The sequence below is a fragment of the Rhinatrema bivittatum genome, chromosome 8, assembly GCF_901001135.1.
Source record: "Rhinatrema bivittatum chromosome 8, aRhiBiv1.1, whole genome shotgun sequence".
NCBI classification, from domain to species: domain Eukaryota; kingdom Metazoa; phylum Chordata; class Amphibia; order Gymnophiona; family Rhinatrematidae; genus Rhinatrema; species Rhinatrema bivittatum.
Genome location: NC_042622.1, coordinates 183,788,631 through 183,811,274, shown reverse-complemented (window position 1 = coordinate 183,811,274; position 22,644 = coordinate 183,788,631). Strand labels below are relative to the sequence as shown.

The 22,644-nt window shown below is 46.7% G+C and overlaps 1 protein-coding gene across 3 annotated transcripts in view; it reads left to right on the top strand.

Annotated features, from left to right (window-relative positions):
- NUP88 (nucleoporin 88) overlaps nt 1–22,644 on the top strand; it is a 59,654-nt gene that overhangs the window by 26,888 nt on the left and 10,122 nt on the right. For 2 of the 3 annotated variants that reach the window (XM_029612018.1, XM_029612016.1), the window contains exons 10-14: nt 5,895–5,999; nt 7,122–7,286; nt 16,348–16,473; nt 16,629–16,694; nt 22,361–22,441. In XM_029612018.1, the coding sequence (XP_029467878.1) occupies nt 5,895–5,999; nt 7,122–7,286; nt 16,348–16,473; nt 16,629–16,694; nt 22,361–22,441 (543 nt within the window). The remainder of the gene's footprint in view (nt 1–5,894; nt 6,000–7,121; nt 7,287–16,347; nt 16,474–16,628; nt 16,695–22,360; nt 22,442–22,644) is intronic. The other variant, XM_029612017.1, reaches the window with a different exon arrangement.

Here is a 22,644-nt window from a genome sequence, read left to right as displayed (position 1 = left end):
CAGAAACTTACAAATATGAACCGAGCTCTTGCACTGAATTGTAACGCACCCATTAATGATAAAGATGGAGCCACTGCCAAGGACTGGAGAGCTGGAAAGCCTGTCAGAGTGGTACGAAATGCCAAGGGGCAAAAGCACAGCAAGTACGCTCCTGAAGATGGAAATCAATATGACGGGATCTACAAGGTTGTGAAATATTGGCCAGAGAAAGGGCAATCTGGTTTCTTAGTGTGGCGCTATTCGTTGAAGAGAGATGATGAGGAGCCTGCCCCCTGGACCAAGAATGGGAAAGACAGGATGAAGAAGCTGGGCCTCACCTTGCAGTATCCAGAAGGGTTACATGGAGTCGGTTGCAAATAAGGAGAAAGGAAAAGAAAACAAGAGTGATGAGGATGATGAGATGGAAACTACAAGAAAGAGGAAGAGGAATTCTGCAGGAGGGAAGGAAGACAAAATACCGCTGTCCCCTAGAAGGACCCCAAAGTGGAACCGTATAAACTGCACAGCTGACAGCTCTTATTAAAGAGGATGAGTCTAATGGGAGCCCTTAAGGAGGGACCAAAGATCCTGGGTAAAGCAGAAGAAACGTTTTTGTGTATCTGCTGTCAGGAGGTAGTATACCAGCCCGTGACAACAGTCTGCCAGCATAATGTATGCAAGGACTGCTTGGACAGATCCCCTGCTTGGACAGATCCAAATCATAGCGGCAGGCTGGACAGCTGTCCAGCCTGCCGCTATGATTTGGGCAAAAACTATTCTCTGCAGGTGAACTAAACCAGCTGTTCCCTGGCCATGGCAACGGACGGTGATTCTCTGTAGCATTATTCCTTTCGCTGCTTTGAATTTGATGGTGGTTTTGGATTTCGTTTAACGATACATTTACCAGGAAAGCTTAAAGTTTTCCATGTTTAAAAAAAAAAAAAAAAAAGTGAAGAAGCAAGTAAAACAATCCATAAGGCTCCAGCATGTCTTCAAAGTTTGTTTTAGATAATTTTAATGGGCTTTGTTTAATTCTTTTTTATTAACTTGACATTTTATAGTCCAGCTATTATATGGAGCTGAGCTACTTTCAGCAATGATGTAGACAACTGATTTTGCAAAAATTCTTTGCTTCACTGAAAATGGCTTGGTTGCTAGAACAATATTTGTATTTATTTGCCCTAAAATGTGTATTCTTGATGCAGTGTGCTGATGTGCAAACTGAATGCAGTATTTCCTGTCTCTGCCAATGTAGCCCAAGCTGCTTTGTAAGTGTAGATCCCTTTCAGTTGCTCATATAAAATTTCCTTTTCAAAAGCCAGCATGCATCTTGGTTTGCTTAAAAAAGTCTATGGTGCATGGATTTAGCCAAGTACTATCTCCGCCTGGTTTGTTGCCTTTGTCAAACCTGAGGCACTGATTCTTCAAATGGAATATTGCTTCCTATCCATTATCTCTGCAGCACTGAAAGTCATTTATTAAGTGCCTTCAAACTTCTGTAAGCAAAAGGACAGGGAAAAAACTGCACTCTAATCAGGAGAGGTTTGGAAATAGTTTGGGGCACAGAAAATAGGCAAGGAGACAAGGAAATACCAGTCATGTCAAAATATTAGGTATCCTCTGTGGGAAAAGGCCAATATCTTGGTCTTGTCTCAAGATCTTTTTAAATAAGCTCCTGATTAAAGGTTACAGACAATGATCAAAACATTGGTGTTGGTATGCATTAAATTTAACATTTTGAAGTGCTTTGTATTTAAACACTGTAAACTTTCTCCATTATCTTTAGTTTAGAGTTTGAAAGTTTCACTTCCTCCTGATGCTAGATTTAAAATCACTTGCTTCCTTATCAAATGTATATTTTTCATACCTATAAGACATATCAATGAAAAGTGGTTTTGAACAGTTTTCTACAGACTTTTGTAATGTAAATGTGTGGACTGCACTAGAATTTTAGTTATTTTGTATGGGTTGACATTTAATGTAAGAGAACCAAAGTTTTACAGTTAATACCTCAACTAGGATATATTTACTATTTATCACACTTTACAGCAAACAGACTGGAATAAATGTTAATTTTGTGCATGTTTAGATATTGGAGTGGAAAAATTTTGTAACTTGAATCATTTTATCAATTTTACTTAACTTGCAATTGTTATCTAATAAATATCTTTGAGATGTGTAAAAAAAAAAAAAAAAAGCTGCGCAATTCTTCCCTTCCAGGGGTGGGCACTCCGGTACCCGACGCCGAGGGTGCTGGTCCAGCTGACGCCTTGATGACTTCTACACCCCTCCCCGGAGGCGATCTGGAGGGAGACTCCAACAAGGCGTCTCCTTTGGAGGGTGATGATCCGAGAGTGGTTCACCTTTTTCACAAAGAGGAATTGGAGCCTCTTATCCCATGGGTCCTGGCGGAGCTCAGGGTGGACCTTCCTCAGGAAGTGCTGCCTCAGGGTTCGGTAGATCCAGTCCTCATGGGGCTGAGGGGTCCATCCAGGACTTTTCCTCTTCACCCCATGCTCCAGCAGTTAATGACATGGGAGTGGGACGTCCCTGAGGCAGGCCTCAGAGTGGGGTGAGTGGAGAAATTGTATCCGTTGCCTGAAGAGGTCTTAAAACTCTTGCGGTTTCCCAAGGTGAACGCTTCGGTATCGGCGGTTATTAAAAGGACTACAATACCAGTGGCTGGAGCAGCAACACTGAAGGACCTTCAGGATAGAAAGCTTGAAGTGCTGCTGAAGAGGATTTTTTAGGTTTCCGCCCTGGGAATTCGGGCGGCTGTATGCAGTAGCTTTATGCTCCGAGCAAGCTTATGCTGGGTCCAACAGTTGTTAACTTCTCAAGAGCTCCCGCCTCAAGAGGCGGTGCAGGCAGAGCATCTGGAGGCTGTGGTGACATATGGCATGGACACCTTATATGACCTCCTACGGAATCCTCTTGGATGATGGTGTCCACAGTCTTGGCCAGGAGACTCCTCTGGTTATACAATTGGGCTGCCAATGCTTCTTCTAAGGCCCAGTTGAGCTCTTTGCCTTTAAAGAGAAAATTCCTATTTGGAGCAACTGATCAAGTTACTGGGCGAGAACAAGGTGCACTGGCTCCCAGAGGACAGGCCCAGACCCTCTTGGGGGTTTACTGCTTCTCGTGCCCGGTTTTGGGGGCCAAAGGAGGTTCTGTCAGAGTAGGGCACCGGTGACGTCCCAGGGCAGGGCTCAACCATGGTTTCATTCCTTTCATGGCTGCCGGCCCGCCAGAGAGGGGGTCGGGTCTAGGCAGCAGGGATCCAGTTAAGGCCTTGTGTGAAGCTCATTTTGAGCCTCTTAAACGGACTACCTTAAAGGACCTCACTCTTAAGACGGTGTTTTTAGTGGCCATTTGCTCGGCTTGCAGGGTATCTGAACTTCAAGCCCTTTCTTGTAGTGAACGCATTTTACATTTTTTGGATTCAGGGGTCTCTCTCAGAACCGTTCCCTCTTTCTTGCCGAAGGTGGTCTCGTCGTTCCATTTGAATCAGTCTGTGGAACTTCCTGCCTTTTCTCACATCGACTCGGAGGCACCGCATGCTAAGGAATTGAAGTGTTTGGATGTCAGGAGGGCTCTCCTGCACTATTTGGAGGTCACAGATTCTTTCCGAGTTTCAGATCATTTGTTTGTATTGTGGAATGGAGCTCGGAAAGGTCAACAGGCGTCCAAGACGACTATAGCCCGATGGTTAAAAGAAGCTATCTCGTCTGCTTACTTGTGTCAGGGCCGGCCTATTCCTGAGGGATTGAAAGCTCATTCGCTACACTTTCAGGCCGCTTCTTGGGCTGAATGTCAGTTAGTATCGCCACAAGAGATTTGCAGGGCGGCAACCTGGAAAACATTGCATACCTTTGCTCATCACTACCGTTTGGCTTTTCAGACTCCAGGGGATGGTAGTTTCAGCAGTGGTGTTTTTCAGGTGGGGCTCTCTACGTCCCACCCAGTATAGGGAAGCTTTGGTACATCCCAGCTGTCTGGACTGATCCGGGTACGTACAGGGAAAGGAAAATTAGTTCTTACCTGATAATATTTGCTCCTGTAGTACTATAGATCAGTCCAGACGCCCTCCCTTGTGAGAGGGTTCTGTTGTTCAATTTGACAGTGCTTTGGTTTGTTTTTTGCTTGATCTGCAGTATTTGATGCAATTTTTTTTTTGCCACTTTCCCTCTTGTTATCTGCTTTGATAGTGATTATACTGAGGAGATGCAGGCAGCACACCAGGATGAGAGGGGGTGCTTTACAAGTTTTTCTCTGTCTCCATTTGCTGGAAAGAAATACGACGAGTGAGATAATCAAATTTGCAGATGACACAAAATTGTTCAGAGTAGTTAAATCACAAGCAGATTGTGATAAATTGCAGGAAGACCTTGTGAGACTGGAAAATTGGGCATCCAAATGGCAGATGAAATTTAATGTGGATAAGTGCAAGGTGATGCATATAGGGAAAAATAACCCATGCTATAATTACACAATGTTGAGTTCCATATTAGGTGCTACAATCCAAGAAAGAGATCTAGGTGTCATAGTGGATAACACATTGAAATCGTCGGTTCAATGTGCTGTGGCAGTCAAAAAAGCAAACAGAATGTTGGGAATTATTAGAAAGGGAATGGTGAATAAAATGGAAAATGTCATAATGCCTCTGTATTGCTCCATGGTGAGACCGCACCTTGAATACTGTGTACAATTCTGGTCGCCGCATCTCAAAAAAGATATCATTGCGATGGAGAAGGTACAGAGAAGGGCTACCAAAATGATAAGGGGAATGGAACAGCTCCCCTGTGAGGAAAGACTAAAGAGGTTAGGACTTTTCAGCTTGGAGAAGAGACGGCTGAGGGGGGATATGATAGACATGTTTAAAATTATGAGAGGTCTAGAACAGGTAGATGTGAATGGTTATTTACTCTTTGGGATAATAGAAAGACTAGGGGGCTCTCCATGAAGTTAGCATGGGGCACATTTAAAACTAATCGGAGAAAGTTCTTTTTTACTCAACTCACAATTAAACTTTGGAATTTGTTGCCAGAGGATGTGGTTAGTGCAGTTAGTATAGCTGTGTTTAAAAAAAGGATTGGATAAGTTTTTGGAGGAGAAGTCCATTACCTGCTATTAAGTTCACTTAGAGAATAGCCACTGCCATTACCAATGGTAACATGGAATAGACTTAGTTTTTGGGTACTTGCCAGGTTCTTATGGCCTGGATTGGCCACTGTTGGAAACAGGATGCTGGGCTTGATGGACCCTTGGTCTGACCCAGTATGGCATTTTCTTATGTTCTTATGTTAGAAGGGAGGCAAAACCCAGCTGTCTGGACTGAACCGTAGTACTACTGTAATAAAAAAAAATATATATATATATCAGGTAAGAACTAATTTTCCTTTTGTCTGCAGTAGGACAGCAGATAAATACCAAGAACTGTGTAGGCTGCCTATTTTACCTTCCTGCTGCAATAGTACAGACTAAACCTGATGCCTGGTTTTACTGAAGGCTCATTTGATTTAAATATTTGCGTGGGCTGATTTTTATTTTTATTTTTTAAATAATTAATGCAATTTTAGTCTGGAACTACATCCTGTAAAATGAAGAGACTTATTATAGGGAGCACTTTGCCTTGCCATTCAAGTATCCCTGTGATGCATTGTGGGGCATACAGCTGAAAGTCAATTAGCCGGGTAGCTCTGAAAAGCCCAGGTGATGCACAGTCTGTAGTGCAGTATTGCTTTTCTATAATAGGTACCAATACTTTTGTCTTTTCAAAGCTGTGATGCTACACCCATGTTGAAATGACCAGGTAAAAGCATTGCTATGACATTGCATATCTCACACAGCACCATATATTGATATCTGTGGAACCAAGCAGTTCTTTGTGTGATTATCTATAATTGTTTCCCCAGGCAGCCATGTCCAATCCAAGGCTTCTGGATCCTCTCTGATGTTTCTTTAGGGACCACAATGATCTGCATTACCAGCACCTATGAGTGTATAACCAGACCCCTGCTGTAAGTATAGCACTTCCAATGGTGACTGCGTGTGGATGGGGGAGGGGTGACAGGGAAACAATGCAGAAGTAATTGACTTATTCTCAGTAAACAGAATATTTAACATCTAGCTAAGCAATCCACATTGGCATGATACTATGGAGGAAAATGCATAATGTTCTTCATGTAACAGCCAGCAGCATGCATTAGAGAACTGATACATGCTGCAGGTGTGTTGTCATGCTCAAATGTATTGTGACCAAAAGCTTCCAAGTTTTGGTATGAAAATCAAAAGTGTACCATGTGTAATAGGCAGTGAATTTGTCTGTCATGTTTATTCAGTGACCTTCGCTGAGCATGCATGGGCAGATGACACATAGCATGCAGTGCTACAGGCGGTCCACTGTTAGCTGCACTGGGGGTGCAGGTGGGGTGGGCGAGAGCCTGCTGAAGGGGGAGGGCTATGCATCCCACTGGTGAGTTGACAGCCATAGTGATCCGTGTGAGCCACCAGATCACTGTGCCTCTTATGCTGGTAAAGCAGGTTGGAGAACAGCCAGGGCATAGCCTAGGGAGGCTGTTCCAGAATGTCATTTTTGTCGAGCCTTTTCTGTTGTATGTTCCGCTGTGTTAAGTTGGAACTTCAGAGTAATGGTATTGAGCATTGCTAGTACTGCTTTGACATTGGTCTATGTTGTATGCATTGAAGGTAGTTGAATGGTCACATGATACTGTCTGACAAATTACAATGCCTGACTTTTGGGTTTTTGTTTTGTTTTTTTTTAAATATTGTGCTTGTAAATTTAAAAAAAAAAGGCCACTGGTGTATCAAGCTGAAAGAACTTGATTTGTACCAGAAGTTAGATGTGGTATATGATATACCTTTTCAATTACTGTTAAACTGTAAACATGTATGTAAATGTGGCAGATTATTCAAAGGAAGATGTAGTCCTGCAATTATGAATTTCTTGTAAGTTTATTGATATCCACCCTGGACAGGCTCTGGACATACCATGGGAAAGATGAATTAGTCTAAAAATAGATAAACAGTGATCAGTGCTATGAGGGCTGGTATTTGAAGCTTTGGTTTATGCTGTGCATGCCAGTTTTTAATCCATGTTCTCATGATGATGCCTGTATCAGTAGAACTATGATTCGTCCTGCATCGCCACCACTCCTGTGCTCCCGGCAGATGGACAGTAGCATTGCGATGTCTCCGCTCCGTATCCTGGCCGAATCGCAGGACACCTTTGAGAAACACATTCGTAGTATTCTGATTCGCAGCTCTACCAACCCTGTTCTCCTGAAGTAAGTGCAATTTCTCAGGCCATGTGTGCTGTCTCATGCATTCACAATGAAGTAATGTTATCCAGCTGCATGCTGCCTCTCCCTTATAATTGTTGCATTTATGCAGCTCCATTTATCCAACCAGGATCCCAGTAAAGAGCACCCTGACAACTGGTGTTAAAAGAAAATTCCCTGTACGTACCCAGATCAGTCCAGACTCCTGGGTTTATTCATCCCTGCCAGCAGATGGAGACAGAGAAAAGCCTCGCTGACACTGCTTGATATAAGTCCTTGTGCCACCTGCAGTAGATCAGTATTTCTCTGACTCCAGCAGATGGTGGCTGGTTTCATAAACCTCAAGTCTTTTGTTTAGCCTTTTTTAGCTTTTTCTTTTTTCGGGTGAGCCTTCCTCCCAGGGAGTTGGTTCCCTTTGGGAACCATTCCCTGTTCGGTTGAGGTGGGCCAGCTGAGGTCCAAATTGTTCCGTGGGGTGTAAATCTGGTGGTCCAGATCCCTCCCCTCACAAGGCCGGTCTTGCGGCTATCAGCCCCTTTTTTCTTCTTCAGGGTTTTCTCTTCTTCTTGTTTTGTGGCTGATCTGAGCTGGACAGCTCCTTTCAGCTCTAGGAGAGGAACTTCCCTGCTATTTTTATTTTAGTAAAGTTTAGACAAAAAAAGAATAGGACGGCTGAGTGGTAAGGCTCTGGAGCGACCCCCACTCCCAGCCCCATTAATCATGCCGATTCTTTGTTTTGATTTTTTTTTTTTACTTTCTTTTTGATCGGGATGGTTCGCGGCTCGGCTTGCCGCGTGTGTGGGGAAGTTCTGGTGTGTCTCAGTCGGGCTGGCCTCTGCTCTGGCTGCATTTCGGGGGAGGACCCTCCCTCCCTCCCTCCCTCCTCCCGGGAGTCTCAAAACTGCGGCGCTTCGATAAGCGTGCGGCTGCCGCGTTGGGCCAGTTATGCAAGCCCCTGCTGGCTCCAGGTCTGCCGGCTTCCTTGTGGTGGGAGCGGCGGCCATTTTGGCGCCGGATTCACGCGTGCCGCCATGTTTGGAGGGGGATCTCCCTCTGCGGCTCTCCCCAGTCCATCTGAGCCCCCTTGAGGAGCAGGGGCTCTCCGGGGGGGTTAATCAGCAGGTCCCTTTGCCTCAGGGGTCTGGGGGAGACCAGGTTCCAATTTTATCGCCGGGTTCGTGCCCCTTCTCTCCTGATTTTATTCTCCTGGTTCATGAAGCCTATCTGGCGTAGCAGGAAGGTCTAGGGTGCCCACAGTTGGCCCTGGTACCTTGGGGTTCATGCCTTCAGCCTCCGGGGCCGTGTCTGGGTCTATGTGGTTGTGTGACTTGGGGGTCCCGCGTTTGCCCAGCCCGGGGGGGGGGGCAGAGGAGGGCTCAGAGGTCCTGGTCCCTCCGGCAGCACATGATCTGGGGTCCCCAGACTTCGATCAGGGATATGACATGGGGACACCTTCGGTTGCAGAGGGTGATGACCCCAAGATTCTCCGTTTTGTTCCGGAGGGAGGAGTTGGAGCTCTGCTTCCTCAAGTTCTTGAGGAACTGGGTTTGAAAGCTCCTCAGGAGGTTCCGGAGATGGATGGGGCGGACCCTGTCCTAGATAGCCTTAGGGCTCTTCCTTCCGCCTTTCCTTATCATAGATCTGTGTGGCAGTTGGTAGAACATGAGTGGGATTCCCCAGACTCAGGCTTGAGGGTGGGTAGAGCGATGTCAAAACTTTACCCCTTGCCGGAGCAAACCTTGGAGCTTTTTGCAGGTTGATGCGGCAGTTTCCGTGGTCACTAAGAAGACTACTATTCCGGTTGCGGGAGCCATGGCCCTTAAGGATGTTCAGGATCGGAAGTTGGAGCTTCATCTCAAGAGGATCTTTGAGGGGGTGGCCTTGGGGCTGCGGGCTGCCATTTGCTCCAGCTTTATGCAAAGAGCATGTTTGCGCTGGGTCCAGAGTTTTCAAGTCGGGCAGACACAGCCTGGATCCGACACGTCTAATACAGATCGCGTGGAGGGGTCGGTTGCATATGTAGCTGATGCTCTTTATGATTTGGTGCGTTCGCTATCTTGAATTATGAGATCCGCTGTAGTGGCCCAATGTTTGCTTTGGCTCCGTCATTGGTCTGCGGATGTGTCTTCGAAGGCCCAGTTAGGTTCTTTGCCCTTCAAGGGTCGTCTGTTTGGGGAGCAGCTGATAAAGCAGTTCAGTGAAACAAAGGTTCACAAGTTGCCAGAGGACAAGCCTAGGAATCGTCAGACCTTTCAGTCCCAGTCGCGTTTTAGGGAAGGCAGACGATCTCGTCCTTCTAGAGGTCCCATGGTGTCGCAGTCACAAAAACCTTTTAAACCTCTGGATTCGAATTGGGGTCAGTCCTTTTGGGACGGCCGGAGACCTTTCAGGGCCCCCACCACTGGGGGAGCTGCTGGGGTCAAGTCCTCCCAATGAAGCGAGGCTGGTTCACTCCAATATTCCCTATATAGGGGGCTGACTGGCAGAGTTTTACGGGGAGTGGACCAAGGTTACGCAGGATCAGTGGGTCCTCTCGGTGATAAGAGACGGTTACGTGTTAGAGTTTGCACGTTCCGTTCGCGACCTATTCTTAGTCTCCCCTGCGGGTTTTCGGCGAAGCATTGCGTGGTTCGGGAGACTTTGCGCAGGTTGTGCAAGTTGGGGGCGATGATCCCAGTGCCTCCGCACGAGTAGGGGGGGGGGTCATTACTCCATCTACTTCGTGGTGCTGAAAAAGTAGGGCACGTTTCGGCCCATTCAGGACCTCAAGTCAGTCAACGCGTCCTTAAAGATACCGCATTTTTGAATGGAGACTTTACGTTCAGTGATTGCGGCGGTGCGCTCTCGGGAGTTTTTGGCTTCCCTGGATCTGACGAAGGCGTATCTACATATTCCCATTCATTCGGATCATCAGCGCTTTCTGAGGTTCGCAGTGCTGGGTCAGCATTTCCAATTCCAGGCTCTCCCCTTCGGACTGGACACGGCTCCTCGTATATTCACCAAGGTGTAATGGTGGTGGTGGTAGCAACTCTTCGGCGCGAGGGGGGGCTGGTACACCCTTATCTCGACAATTGGCTGAGTCGGGAGAAATTGTTCGATGGCTGTCGTTCTTCGGTATAGAAAGTTATTAGTCTGCTAGAGGAAACAGAGAGTAGGATTAAATGGACAATTTTCTCAGTGGAAGGGAGTGGGCAGTGGAGTGCCTCAGGGATCTGTATTGGGACCCTTACTTTTCAATATATTTATAAATGATCTGGAAAGAAATACGACGAGTGAGATAATCAAATTTGCAGATGATACAAAATTGTTCAGAGTAGTCAAATCACAAGCAGATTGTGATAAATTGCAGGAAGACCTTGTAAGACTGGAAAATATGGCATCCAAATGGCAGATGAAATTTAATGTGGATAAGTGCAAGGTGATGCATATAGGGAATAATAACCCATGCTATAGTTACACAATGTTAGGTTCCATTTTAGGTGCTGCAACCCAAGAAAGAGATCTAGGCGTCATAGTGGATAACACATTGAAATCGTCGGTTCAGTGTGCTGCGACAGTCAAAAAAGCAAACAGAATGTTGGGAATTATTAGAAAGGGAATGGTGAATAAAACGGAAAATGTCATAATGCCTCTGTATCGCTCCATGGTGAGACTGCACCTTGAATACTGTGTACAATTCTGGTCGCCGCATCTCAAAAAAGATATCATTGCGATTGAGAAGGTACAGAGAAGGGCTACCAAAATGATAAGGGGAATGGAACAGCTCCCCTATGAGGAAAGACTAAAGAGGTTAGGACTTTTCAGCTTGGAGAAGAGACAGCTGAGGGGGGGATATGATAGAGGTGTTTAAAATCATGAGAGGTCTAGAATGGGTAGATGTGAATACGTTATTTACTCTTTCGGATAATAGAAAGACTAGTGGGCACTCCATTAAGTTAGCATGGGGCACATTTAAAACTAATCGGAGAAAGTTCTTTTTTACTCAACGCAAAATTAAACTCTGGAATTTGTGGCCAGAGGATGTGGTTAGTGCAGTTAGTATAGCTGTGTTTAAAAAAGGATTGGATAAGTTCTTGGAGGAGAAGTCCATTACCTGCTATTAATTAAGTTGACTTAGAAAATAGCCACTGCTATTACTAGCAACGGTAACATGGAATAGACTTAGTTTTTGGGTACTTGCCAGGTTCTTATGGCCTGGATTGGCCACTGTTGGAAACAGGATACTGGGCTTGATGGACCCTTGGTCTGACCCAGTATGGCATGTTCTTATGTTCTCGGCTGGATGGTCAATCGGGCGAAGGGTCATTTGGAACCGTCCCAGACACTCGTCTATCTCGGGGCTCGTTTCGACACAAGGCAAGGCAAAGTGTTTCTCACAGAGGAGAGAATGATCAAGCTACAGTCACAAGTTTGCCGCTTATTGGCGTTGAGGGTACCCCGAGCCTGGGATTTTTTGCAGGTTCTGGGATCGATGGCCTCAACACTGGAATTGGTGCCATGGGCCTTCATGCATATGCGCCCACTTCAGAGGGCCCTGTTAGAGAGGTGGAATCCTCTGTCATAGGCTTTTCATTTACCGGTCTTGCTGGATGCGTCGGCACTGAGTATCCTCTTGTGATGGCTACAGTCATCCAGTCTGCAGCGTGGTGTCAGTCTCGAGGTTCCGGATTGGGTGGTTCTCACTACCGATGCCAGTCTCTCTGGTTGGGGTGTGGTCTGCGAGCAGCAGTCAGCCCAGGGCACTTGGTCGGCAGTGGAAGCCTCGTGGCCTATCAATCGGTTGGAGACCAGGGTGGTGCAGCTGGCACTTCGAGCCTTCCTCCCCCTCGTTCAGGGGCGATCAGTCAGGGTTCTGTTGGACAATGTAATGACAGGAGCTTACATCGATCTTCAGGGCGGCACCAAGAGCCAGGGGGTGGTCCTTGGAAGCTCAGGAGCTGTTTCGGTAGGCGGAACTGTACTTTGTTCAGTTAGCTGCGTCTCATATCGCAGGCGTTGACAACGTCCAGGCCGAATTTCTCAGTCATCAGAGCTTCGATCCTGGTGAGTGGGAATTGACAGAGTCCACAATGCGTCTCATCCGGAAGAGGGGGGGTTGACCTCATGTCGATTTGATGGTGACTCGGCTCAATGTGAAAGCTCCTCAGTTTTTCAGCCGCCGGAGGGAGTACGGGGCCCGAGGTGGTCGACGCTCTGGTAGTGCCTTGGCCTCAGGGGATCTTGCTTTGTTTTCCCTCCATGGCCTCTAGTGGGCAAGGTGTTGCGCCACATAGAGAGGCACCCCGGGAAGGTGATCCTAGTAGCTCCGGAGTGGCCGCATCAACCGTGGTTCGCAGATCTAGTCAATTTAGCTGTGGACGGTCCACTGCGCCTAATCATCTTTCGGATCTTCTCCGTCAGGGTCCCGTATTTTCCGACCAGGCAGATCGCTTTTGTCTAGCAGCTTGGCTTTTGAGAGGCGTCGCTTGAGGCGGAGAGGATATCCAGAGCCGGTGATCACTACGCTTTTGCAGGCTAGGCGGCAGTCTACCATCTCCTCATATGTTCGGGTTTGGAAAGTGTTTGAGGCTTGGTGTACCGACCGAGGCATACAGGCGGTTCGTGCCTCGATATCTCACGTATTGTCTTTCCTACAAGAGGGTTTTGCTAAAGGCCTTGCTTTTAATTCTCTTAGGGTACAGGCAGCAGCTCTAGCCTGCTTGCAAGGAAAGCTTGAGGGTTACTCCTTATCTTCTCATCCGGACTTACAGATGTTTCTTCAGGGAGTTAAGAATTTGCGTCCTCGGGTGCGGAAGGTCTGTCCCCCCTGGAACCTTAATCTAGTTCTGTGAGTATTGTGTGACACTCAATTTGAGCCATTTCGGAGAGCGACCCTTAAGGATTTGACTCTCAAGGTCTTTTCTTGGTGGCCATCTGTTCCGCCAGGAGGATTTCTGAATTGCAGGCTTTGTCATGCAGGGACCCTTTCCTTCAAATATCTGATTCTGGAGTCACGTTGCGTACGATTCCTTCCTTTGTCCCGAAGGTGGGCTCTGCCTTTCATGTTAATCAGACTATCGAATGAATGAAAATTAGCAGGTAAGAACCAATTTTCTTTTAAGTAGTTGAGTAGTGATGAAGCCTTTTTAAGGATACCAATTATTTAAAGTTGCAAGCTCAATAAATACCTTTTTTTTTTTTTTTTTTTTTTTTTTTTAATTCTTTGTTTATACATTTTCCAACAACTTTCAAGAAACAAACTTGTTAGAAACAGAAGAATAGAAAAAAAACTACAAATAAAGGCAAAGATATCAAAAGGAAAAATAAAACCCAACTAAACACTACTTCTATTCCATAAGTCCACAATAAAAGATCCAATAGTGGAGACAATTATTATTAAGGAAAAACCCTAAGGTAAACTTAGAATAAAAGAGCAGTATTAATACAGCGAGTATAATACTATTCATAGGGCACTCAACCTTCAGGAGGCAAAACAGATTGAACTAAGTTATTACCCACAGGTTGCAAAATCGGTTTATCACTAAGGCAAAAGGTTAATTGAGGTGGAGAAAAAAAACCATATAAGAGGCCCTTATATTTTACATTATATTTACATGGGTATTTCAAAACAAAAGAAGCCCCAATCTGCAAGGCTCTGGGTCTCAACAGAAGAAATTGTTGTTTCCTCTTCTGTATTTGCTTGGCCACGTCTGGATATACCCTAACATTTAGATGGACAAAAGCTTCAATGTGATGTCTAAAAAAAATAACCTCAAGACCCAATCATGGTCAAGTTCAAATGCAATTGTGACCACTATGGTGGCCGCTTGTACCAAATTACTGTCAGATGTTTCTAGAAACTAAGATACATCTAGATTAGGTATTTAAAGAGTCCATACCCCAAACACCATCTTGATTCTGTTTTTTGTTTTGTTTTTTTTATGTGGATTCAAATAGTATGACTTTGATAATGGAGGTACTGCCGTCTCAGGAACTTTGAGAATTTTCCAAAAGATATTTCCTGAACATTTCCTGCGCCGAGATATGTGCAGCTTAGGAAAATTTATAAAGCGAAGACTCTTCCCACGCATTGCATTTTCCAAATTCTCAAGTTTATTCTGAAGCTGTTGATCCTCTTTTATGAGCAAATCCTGAGTAGGCTTCAATTTTAGCATATCTTGCTTAACATCCACGATTTCTTTTGAAAGAGACACTTTTGAGTTTTCCAAGACTTCTCTATTTTCAACGTTATTTACTTTATCAACTATTGGATTAAGTTGCAAAGCCATGGACGTTCCCAAATTTGCTATAGCCTCCCAAATTGAATCAAGAGTAATTGAGTTTGGTCTTACCAGGGTAGGCACAATTAAATTTCTTAGTGGGCTTGAAGCTGAAATGGAGGCTTGGTCAGTCTGATTCTGAAATCCTCCTTCCTTCGGTGAGCCAGCACTACCCACACTAGGGCCATCTCCAGCTTCTCCTCCAGCTTTTTCAAGGCGACCCAACCCGGCATGGACTCGCAGGGCGTCGGCATCTTCAGTATATGCCCCCACCGCCAGCACGTCCTGATCTCTGAAGGCAGCTGGGTTTGCCGGTGGAGCCCTAAAGATCGGAGATAAAGATGTCGACAGGTCCGGGGGAGAGGCCGGTAATTCCCCTTCAGCCACCTCCCCCAAAGACAACATGTCCAATCGACGCCCTCACTGGACGTGGGCATCCATAGGGCCTGAAACGGGGGTTCTCAAAAGGACTGCGGGGTAGGTCCTCTCCTTAGCCTAATCAGGAAAGAAGAAAAAGGCCGGAGCTCACACGATCTGCTCTACGCTGCCATCTTGAATCCGCTCCTCGCCTGGCCCCATAAATACCTTTTATATAAGCACTTTTGGGATGGAAAGCCGTGGTACATGTTGTGATGGCTTCCAAAGGGGGTGGGGGAGGGATCAATGCAGTGTTTGCATAGAAACACAAAACTAAGCAGGATTCTGATGCATTGCATGGTGTAAGCAATCATAATGTTAGACTGAATGAGCCAATTGATCTTTATCTGCTGTCGCCTGCACAGAGGGAGATACCCTGTTATGCTTGGAGTCTATGGAATCTAAAATATGGTGACTTGACCAGTGCGTCTGCGGGGAAATCACTTTCCCTATACATACCCAGATCAGTCCAGACACCTGGGTTTTGCCTCCCTTCCAGCAGATGGAGACAAAGTTTTACTGATTCTGTCACTTAACCTGGTGTGCCACCTGCAGTCTGTCAGTATTTCTCTGTCTCCAGCAGATGGAAGATGGTACAAATCCTGCTTTAAAAGCAATTTTATGGTTCAGGTGACTACTTAGCCCTCCCTGAAGGTTGGTAGGTCCTGGTGGGCCATCCTTTCAGGATCCTATCGGGACTGATCTGGGTATGTTCAGGAAAGGAAAATTGGTTCTTACCTGCTTATTTTTGTTCCTGTAATACCACAGAGCAATCCAGAGACCCATCCCGTTGCTGACGAAATAATTTTTTTTTTTTTTGGTCAACTGGTGATTCAAGTTGTTTGCTTTTCAGAGTATGTGTATGCCACAATCCTGTTGCGTTAAGCAATCAATAAATGTTAATAAATGAAATGAAAATGTGGGCAGTTTTTGATCATGGTTGGGGATTTCCAACCCTATTGGTTTCCCTGTTCGCCTGAGAGAAGGGTTTTGGGAATACATCTTGGCTTGGGTACAGGTCAATATTGAGGGGCTGCAGGTGGCACTCTCTGTTATGTAGCAGTGCCTGAAAAGTTTTCATTCTTTGCTTCCATCTGCTGGAAGGGAGGCAAAACCCACTTGTCTGGACTGATCTTTGGTATTACAGGAATGAAAATTAGCAGATCAGAACCAATTTTTCTTTTAGTTGCAGCTCTTTTTGGGAATCTGAATAAATATGATCAAAATGGACTGAAGTGTCCTTGGATGCTACTTTTTAGGTTTACTAAATGCTATTGCAAACCCTCTTGGTAACCAGTTCTTTGCCTCTTTTCTCTCCCCAGTTTCTCCTATCCTGCTTGTTACAAAGAGGGATTTCCTGTATTTGTAAATATTAAACTTTGATGTTCCAGGTCAAATGATAAAGACACAGCTCCTCCTCCTGAGCAGTGTCTTCAGCTGCTCAGCAGAGCCACCCAGATATTCAGAGAAGAATATATTCTCAAACAGGACTTGGCCAAAGAGGAGATTCAGCGCCGGTAAAGCACTTTTATAGATCTGTATACCTGTGCACAGATAATGGTGGAAGTTCTCCAAACCCACCCTGTGACTTTTTTGGATTTGTTTTATTTGCATTTCAAACTTGGGCTAAAATGACCATATTTGCTTGTTTTTTCTTTTTTTTTTTCTTCAGGGTGAAGTTGTTAATTGGACAGAAAGAGAAACAGCTTGATGACCTTAAATACTGCAAAGAGGAGAGGTAGGCAGAAAGTGTCCCACTGTGCTCAGTTATACTGTACAATCACAGGCCTCATTTGAAGGCTCATTTCCTGGAGACTTGCAGAAATTGCTGGCTTGGAATGAGTTTATTATTTATTTTTATTTTGCGTAGTGGTAGGCACGTATGTTGGTCGTGGAAATTTGTGTTAAACTTCATAATTAAAATGCAAGCTTGGTTATTGGGCTATAAAATGTAATTCATTTTTAACTTTTCGCAAGAATTTTGACAGATTCCTATAAATACAGAAAACCTGTCACACTTATTTTAAGTCATGCTTCCCCTATTTACATTTGTCAAATTTGAATCCAATGTTTACGTAATTGATTGCACTGAGCCAGACTTGGGATCCACAATTGCTGGATTAAGGCGGGAGCTCCGGGGTGCAGTCCCCTGCCAAGGCATGTCACTGCATTGACTAGGCTAAGTGAGTAAATAGGGACAGAAAAAAACCCCTAGGTACTTGCAAGTGGAGGCTTATGGTGTTAGATTCAAGAGCTGGAAACCAAAAGGAGCAGAAGAAAACTGGTGACTCAAAGAGAAAAGTCTGCACTGAATGTCAGAGTCCTATCCTACTACTGTACCAGCCTGGTAATTAATGCACTAACAGCTGGAAGAAATAGAAATAAAATCCTGGTGTCAAGGCCCAGTGCCAGTGCTACCCTTTGTGCTTTAGGCTTGGCAGTAAATCTGATGCCAGTCCAATGAAACTTGATGCAGGTAATGCCAAGGAACAGAGAGGGGAGGGTGTGACAGAGAATGGAAGAACTATCAAGACTGTACCAGTACTGTGCCAGCATTTGTCATAAAACTTTGTGAAAGGCTGTGTTCCCTGTACGTACCAGGATCAGTCCAGACCGCTGGATTGTGTCTCCCTTCCAGCAGATGGAGTCAGAGAAAAAACTGAAAGGCACCCCCCTCTTAACTTGGTGTGCACCTGTGATCCCTCAGTATTTTCTCTGACTCCAGCAGAGGAGGTCGGCAGAACCTGCGGTCCTGATCCTGTAACATTATTTCTTCTCTGGTATTTCTTTTCCAGAGTCTTTAAACTTTCTTTAAACTTCTTTGCAACAACTTTGGTTACATCAAGTTTGTTTAAAAAAAAAAAAAAAAAAGACTTTTTTAGTTTTTATCTTTCGTCAGCAGAGAGCAGTGTTATTCCTCCCAAGGTGGCTGCAGCCTTGGTAGAGGTACAGCTGGGGCTGGACGCACCGATAGCCTGATCACCGGAGTGGCTGTCTAATCCGGTGAGTGGGGGATTAACCGGTGGGCCGGTCCCTCCCCCCTGCACCCCGAGAAGTTGCATTCCTCGGGTGCCACGACCTATGCTGAGCTTGAGCAGGTCACAGGTTCCCGGAAGGCCAAATTTCAGCATTTTTTAAATATTTTTTCACCCCGGGCTGACTCAGACGCTGACAGGATGCCGCGGGGGTTTTCCTGCTCGGCTTGTGGAGAATCGGAGCCGCGACTTTCGCGCGATGGTGTGTGTGCCCGCTGCTTTCCCAGGGGGCAAGACCCATCAGGGGAGGGTACCATGGCTATTTTGGCGCGGGGTCCAGCCAATGATCTCGATCGCGGGCGGCCCCATTCCCAGCTCGTGAGGGAACGGCAACCATTTTGTTTGGTCCATGCTCTCTTGTAGAGTTTGCTGCAGAGGGAGGGGAGTTCCCTCCTTCTCCGCTTTCTCCACCTAGCTTAAGCCCTGTTCGGCGGTGTGGTCCAAGGCCCGCCTCCCCTCCGAGCTCGGTCCCCCCGTCCCCCCTCAGTGGAGCCCTTAAAGGAACAGTTACCTTTTTCATCAAAATTTATATTATTAATGCATAAAGCTTTTCTGGAGGCTGAGGCGCAGCTGCAGGATCCTGAGCCCCCCACCCGCAAAGGTGGCTAAACGGGCCGTAGCTCCGGATGTCTCTGCAGTGGTTCCGGATCCTGGTCCCTCGGGGTCCTCACTGGATCCGCTCTTAGTAAATCAGGATGGGGATGTTGACGAGTCCACCCCAGTGGAGGGGGACGATCCCTGTGTTTTCCGCTTGTTTAGGCAAGAAGAGCTGGATCCTTTGATCCCTCACGTCCTGGCTGAACTGGACATTGAGTCCCCGCAACCCAGTGTGGAGCCTACCAAGGGGGATCCGGTCCAATTGGGACTGCGGGCCCCTCCCAAAACCTTTCCTTTTCACCCGATGCTCATGCAGCAGCATGTAACCCGGGAATGGGAATCTCCCAAGGCGATCCTTTGGGTGGGGAGGGCGATGGAAAAACTCTACCCATTGCCCAATGAGTCCTTGGACATCCTCAAGGTAGATGTGTCTATCTCGGCAGTCACTAAGCAGACGACCATTCCTGTAGCGGGGGGCGGCTGCTCTTAAAAATTTGCAGGCTAGAAGGCTTGAGGTCCTCCTCAAAAGGATCTTTGAGGTGTCCGCACTGTGTATTCGGGCAGCCATCTGCAGTAGCCTCATGCAACGGGCAACCCTTAGATGGGTACAGCAATTGCTCACCTCTCAAGAGTTGCCTCCGGAAGAGGCGGAGCAGGCGGACAGAATGGAGTCGGCGGTAGCTTACACCGCGGCTGCCCTATATGATCTTCTGCGAGTGTCTTCATGCAATATGGCTACGGCGGTTTCGGCTAGGAGGCTCCTCTGGCTTCGAAACTGGTTGACTGACGTTTCTTCCAAGACCCAGTTAGGCAATCTTCTTTTAAGGGGAAATTCTTGTTTAGTGATGAGCTGGAAGCCCTTATCCAAGTCCCTTGGGGAGAACAAGGTGTACAAGTTGACAGAGGATAAGCCCAGGAACTCCAAGGCCTTTGGTACGGCGCATCCCCGTGGACAGGGCAGGTTTCAGCAGGCTAGAGCTCCCGCCTTTACCCCCCCCCCCCCCCCCCCCCCCCAACAACAAACTCAGAGATCTCAGTCTTGGCCTAGTTCCTTTCGCTGCTGCAGGCCCTTCCGTGACGGGGGTTCTCAGGGAGCCGCGGGCAGAAAGCCTTCCCAATGAAGGTGTGCTGGCCTTCTCCCCGGTAGGTCCTTGAGAGCCATTGTGCCGGTGTCTCCGGAGGAGTGCAGGTACTCCATCTATTTTGTGGTCCCAAAAAAGGACGGATCCTTTCGTCCGCTCTTGGACCTAAAGAAGGTAAACCGGGTTCTTCGGGTACCTCTGTTTCGCATGGAGACTCTCCGCTCAGTCATTGCGGCTGACCACTCGGAAGAATATTTGGCCTCTTTAGACCTGACAGCGTATTTTCACATAGGGATCGGCGAGCGTCATCAGAAATTCCTCCGGTTCATGGTCTTGGGGGAGCATTATCAGTTCCAAGCACTCCCGTTCGGTTTGGCGACAGCTCCGCGAGTCTTCACCAAGGTGATGGTAGTGGTGGCTTCGGCCCTCAGGCGGGAGGGGATCTTGGTTCACCCCTACCTAGACGATTGGCTCATCCGGGCGAAATTGGAGGAACCAAAAGCAGTCTAGTGGCCTTGGAGGCCGACCGGCTCATAGCCTGGGTGGAGCGCCATCTGGTACGGCTGGCGGCCTTGCACATAGCCGGGATCGACACCGTTCAAGCGGATTTTCTCAGTCGCCAGCATCTGGATCCCTGCGAATGGGAGCTGTCCGAAGAAGCATTTCAGATTCTCACTCATCGCTGGGGTGTTCCTCACCTGGATTTGATGGCGACTCAGAGAAATGCAAAGGCGGCTCGGTTTTTCAGTTGCCGAAGGGAACACAGGTCGGAAGGGGTGGATGCCCTAGTCCTACTGTGGCCCCACAACATTCTGCTTTGTCTTTCCTCCCTGGCCGCTAGAGGGCAAGGTCTTGCGTCGGATAGAGGCTCACTCAGGGTCTATCATCCTCCTAGCTCCGGAGTGGCCACGAAGGCCGTGGTTTGCAGATCAGGTCAACTTGGCGGTAGACGGTCCAGCGCATCTCAATCATCTACCGAATCTCCTTCGGCAAGGTCCAGTATTTTTCGATCGGGCAGATTGCTTTTGTCTAGCGACCTGGCTTATGAGAGGAGACAGTTCAGAAAGAAGGGATATCCTGATTCGGTTATCTCTACCCACCTGCAGGCACGCAAGTCATCCACTTCACTTGCCTAAGTTCGAGTCTGGAAAGTTTTCGACTCTTGGTGCCGCAGGTTGAATTTGTCCCTGTGTCGGGCCTCGTGGCTCGTATTCTGGTCTTTTTACAGGATGGCCTGAAAAAAGGATTGGCGTTCAGTTCGCTCAGTGCAGGTTGCGGCCCTACGGTGTCTGCGGGGCAAGGTTGACGGTATTTCTCTTGCAGCTCATCCGGATGTGTCCCGTTTTTTTGAAGGGAGCTAAGCATTTGAATCCTCCAGTTAGGAAGGCATGTCCTTCGTGGAGTTTAAATTTGGTTCTCTGTGGCTTGTGTGGTCTTCCCTTTTTGAGCCTCTCAAGCGGGCCACGTTGAAAGATCTGACTCTCAAGGCGGTTTTCCTAGTGGCGATCACCTCGGTAAGGCGGGTGTCGGAGCTTCAGGCATTGTCATGTCGGGAATCGTATCTCCGAATTTCGGATTCGGGGGTGTCTCTCAGGACTGTGCCTTCCTTCCTGCCAAAGGTAGTGTCGGGATTTCATTTAAATCAGACAGTGGAGTTGCCTGCTTTCCCAGATTTGGATCGTGGTTCTCATAAGGATTGCGATTTGCATAAATTGAATGTGCGATGGGTTCTCCTTCGCTATCTGGAGGTGACCAATGCCTTTCGGTTGTCAGATCATTTGTTTGTCTTATGGAGTGGTCCTAAGAAGGGCCAGAAGGCATCCAAAGCGACTGTTGCTAGGTAGTTGAAGGAGGCCATTACTTCCACATATATCTGTCTTGGACGTGCCATACCGGACGGTTTGAAGGCGCATTCCACCAGATCTCAGGCAACATCTTGGGCAGAAAGTTAGTTTGTCTCACCACAAGAGATTTACAGAGTGGCCACTTGGAAATCGTTACATACCTTTGCTAAGCATTACCGTGTGGACGTCCGTGATCCGGAAATCGACTGCTTCGGCAGACGCGTTCTTCGAGCGGGACTCTCCAGGTCCCACCCCATTTAGGGCAGCTTGGGTACATCCCATCGGTCTGGACTGATCCTGGTACGTACAGGGAAAGGAAAATTGGTTTTTACCTGCTAATTTTCGTTCCTGTAGTACCAATGATCAGTCCAGATGCCCGCCCTTGGAGGATGGAGAGTCCGTTATGTCTTATTGTTTTCACACTGCAGAATACTTTACAGTGATAGTCATTCGCATTGCATAGGGAAGTGTCCTTCCTTGTACATAAGTTATGCGGTTATTTGTTGAGCAAATTGATGTAGCGATTGGTTCTTACGTTTGGGGTTTTTCGTACTCTATTCATTCTGCTATGGTATGGATAGTACTGAGGGATCACAGGTGCACACCAAGTTAAGAGGGTGCCTTTCAGTTTTTTTCTCTGACTCCATCTGCTGGAAGGGGGAGACAACCCAGCGGTCTAGACTGATCCTTGGTACTACAGGAACGAAAATTAGCAGGTAAGAACCAATTTTCCTTTCACTCATTCTACTGCTGAAGAGGAAATTAAGCAAAGATCCCATTCTAAGTATCAGGGCTTTAGAATAAGGGGTAGTTATACGTGACTGAATGCGCCTCCTTCATCTTCAGAAAAAGCCTGAGGGAAATGGCAGAGCGCTTGGCGGATAAGTATGAAGAGGCTAAGGAGAAACAAGAAGATATTATGAACAGGTACATGTGCATTGGGTATTTCTTTGTTTTCCTAAGCTTAGCATGCAGAGCTGGTTGGGGAGTAAGTAGCCCTACTCAGATTGTAGGTCCTGTTGTCTTATGTGAGAAAGTTACTGAGAGGAATAATTTATATTACTCATTGTAGGCACACAAGAATACCTATTTTTGAAGCCTTTTAATTTTCCTTAGCATTCCTCTGATAA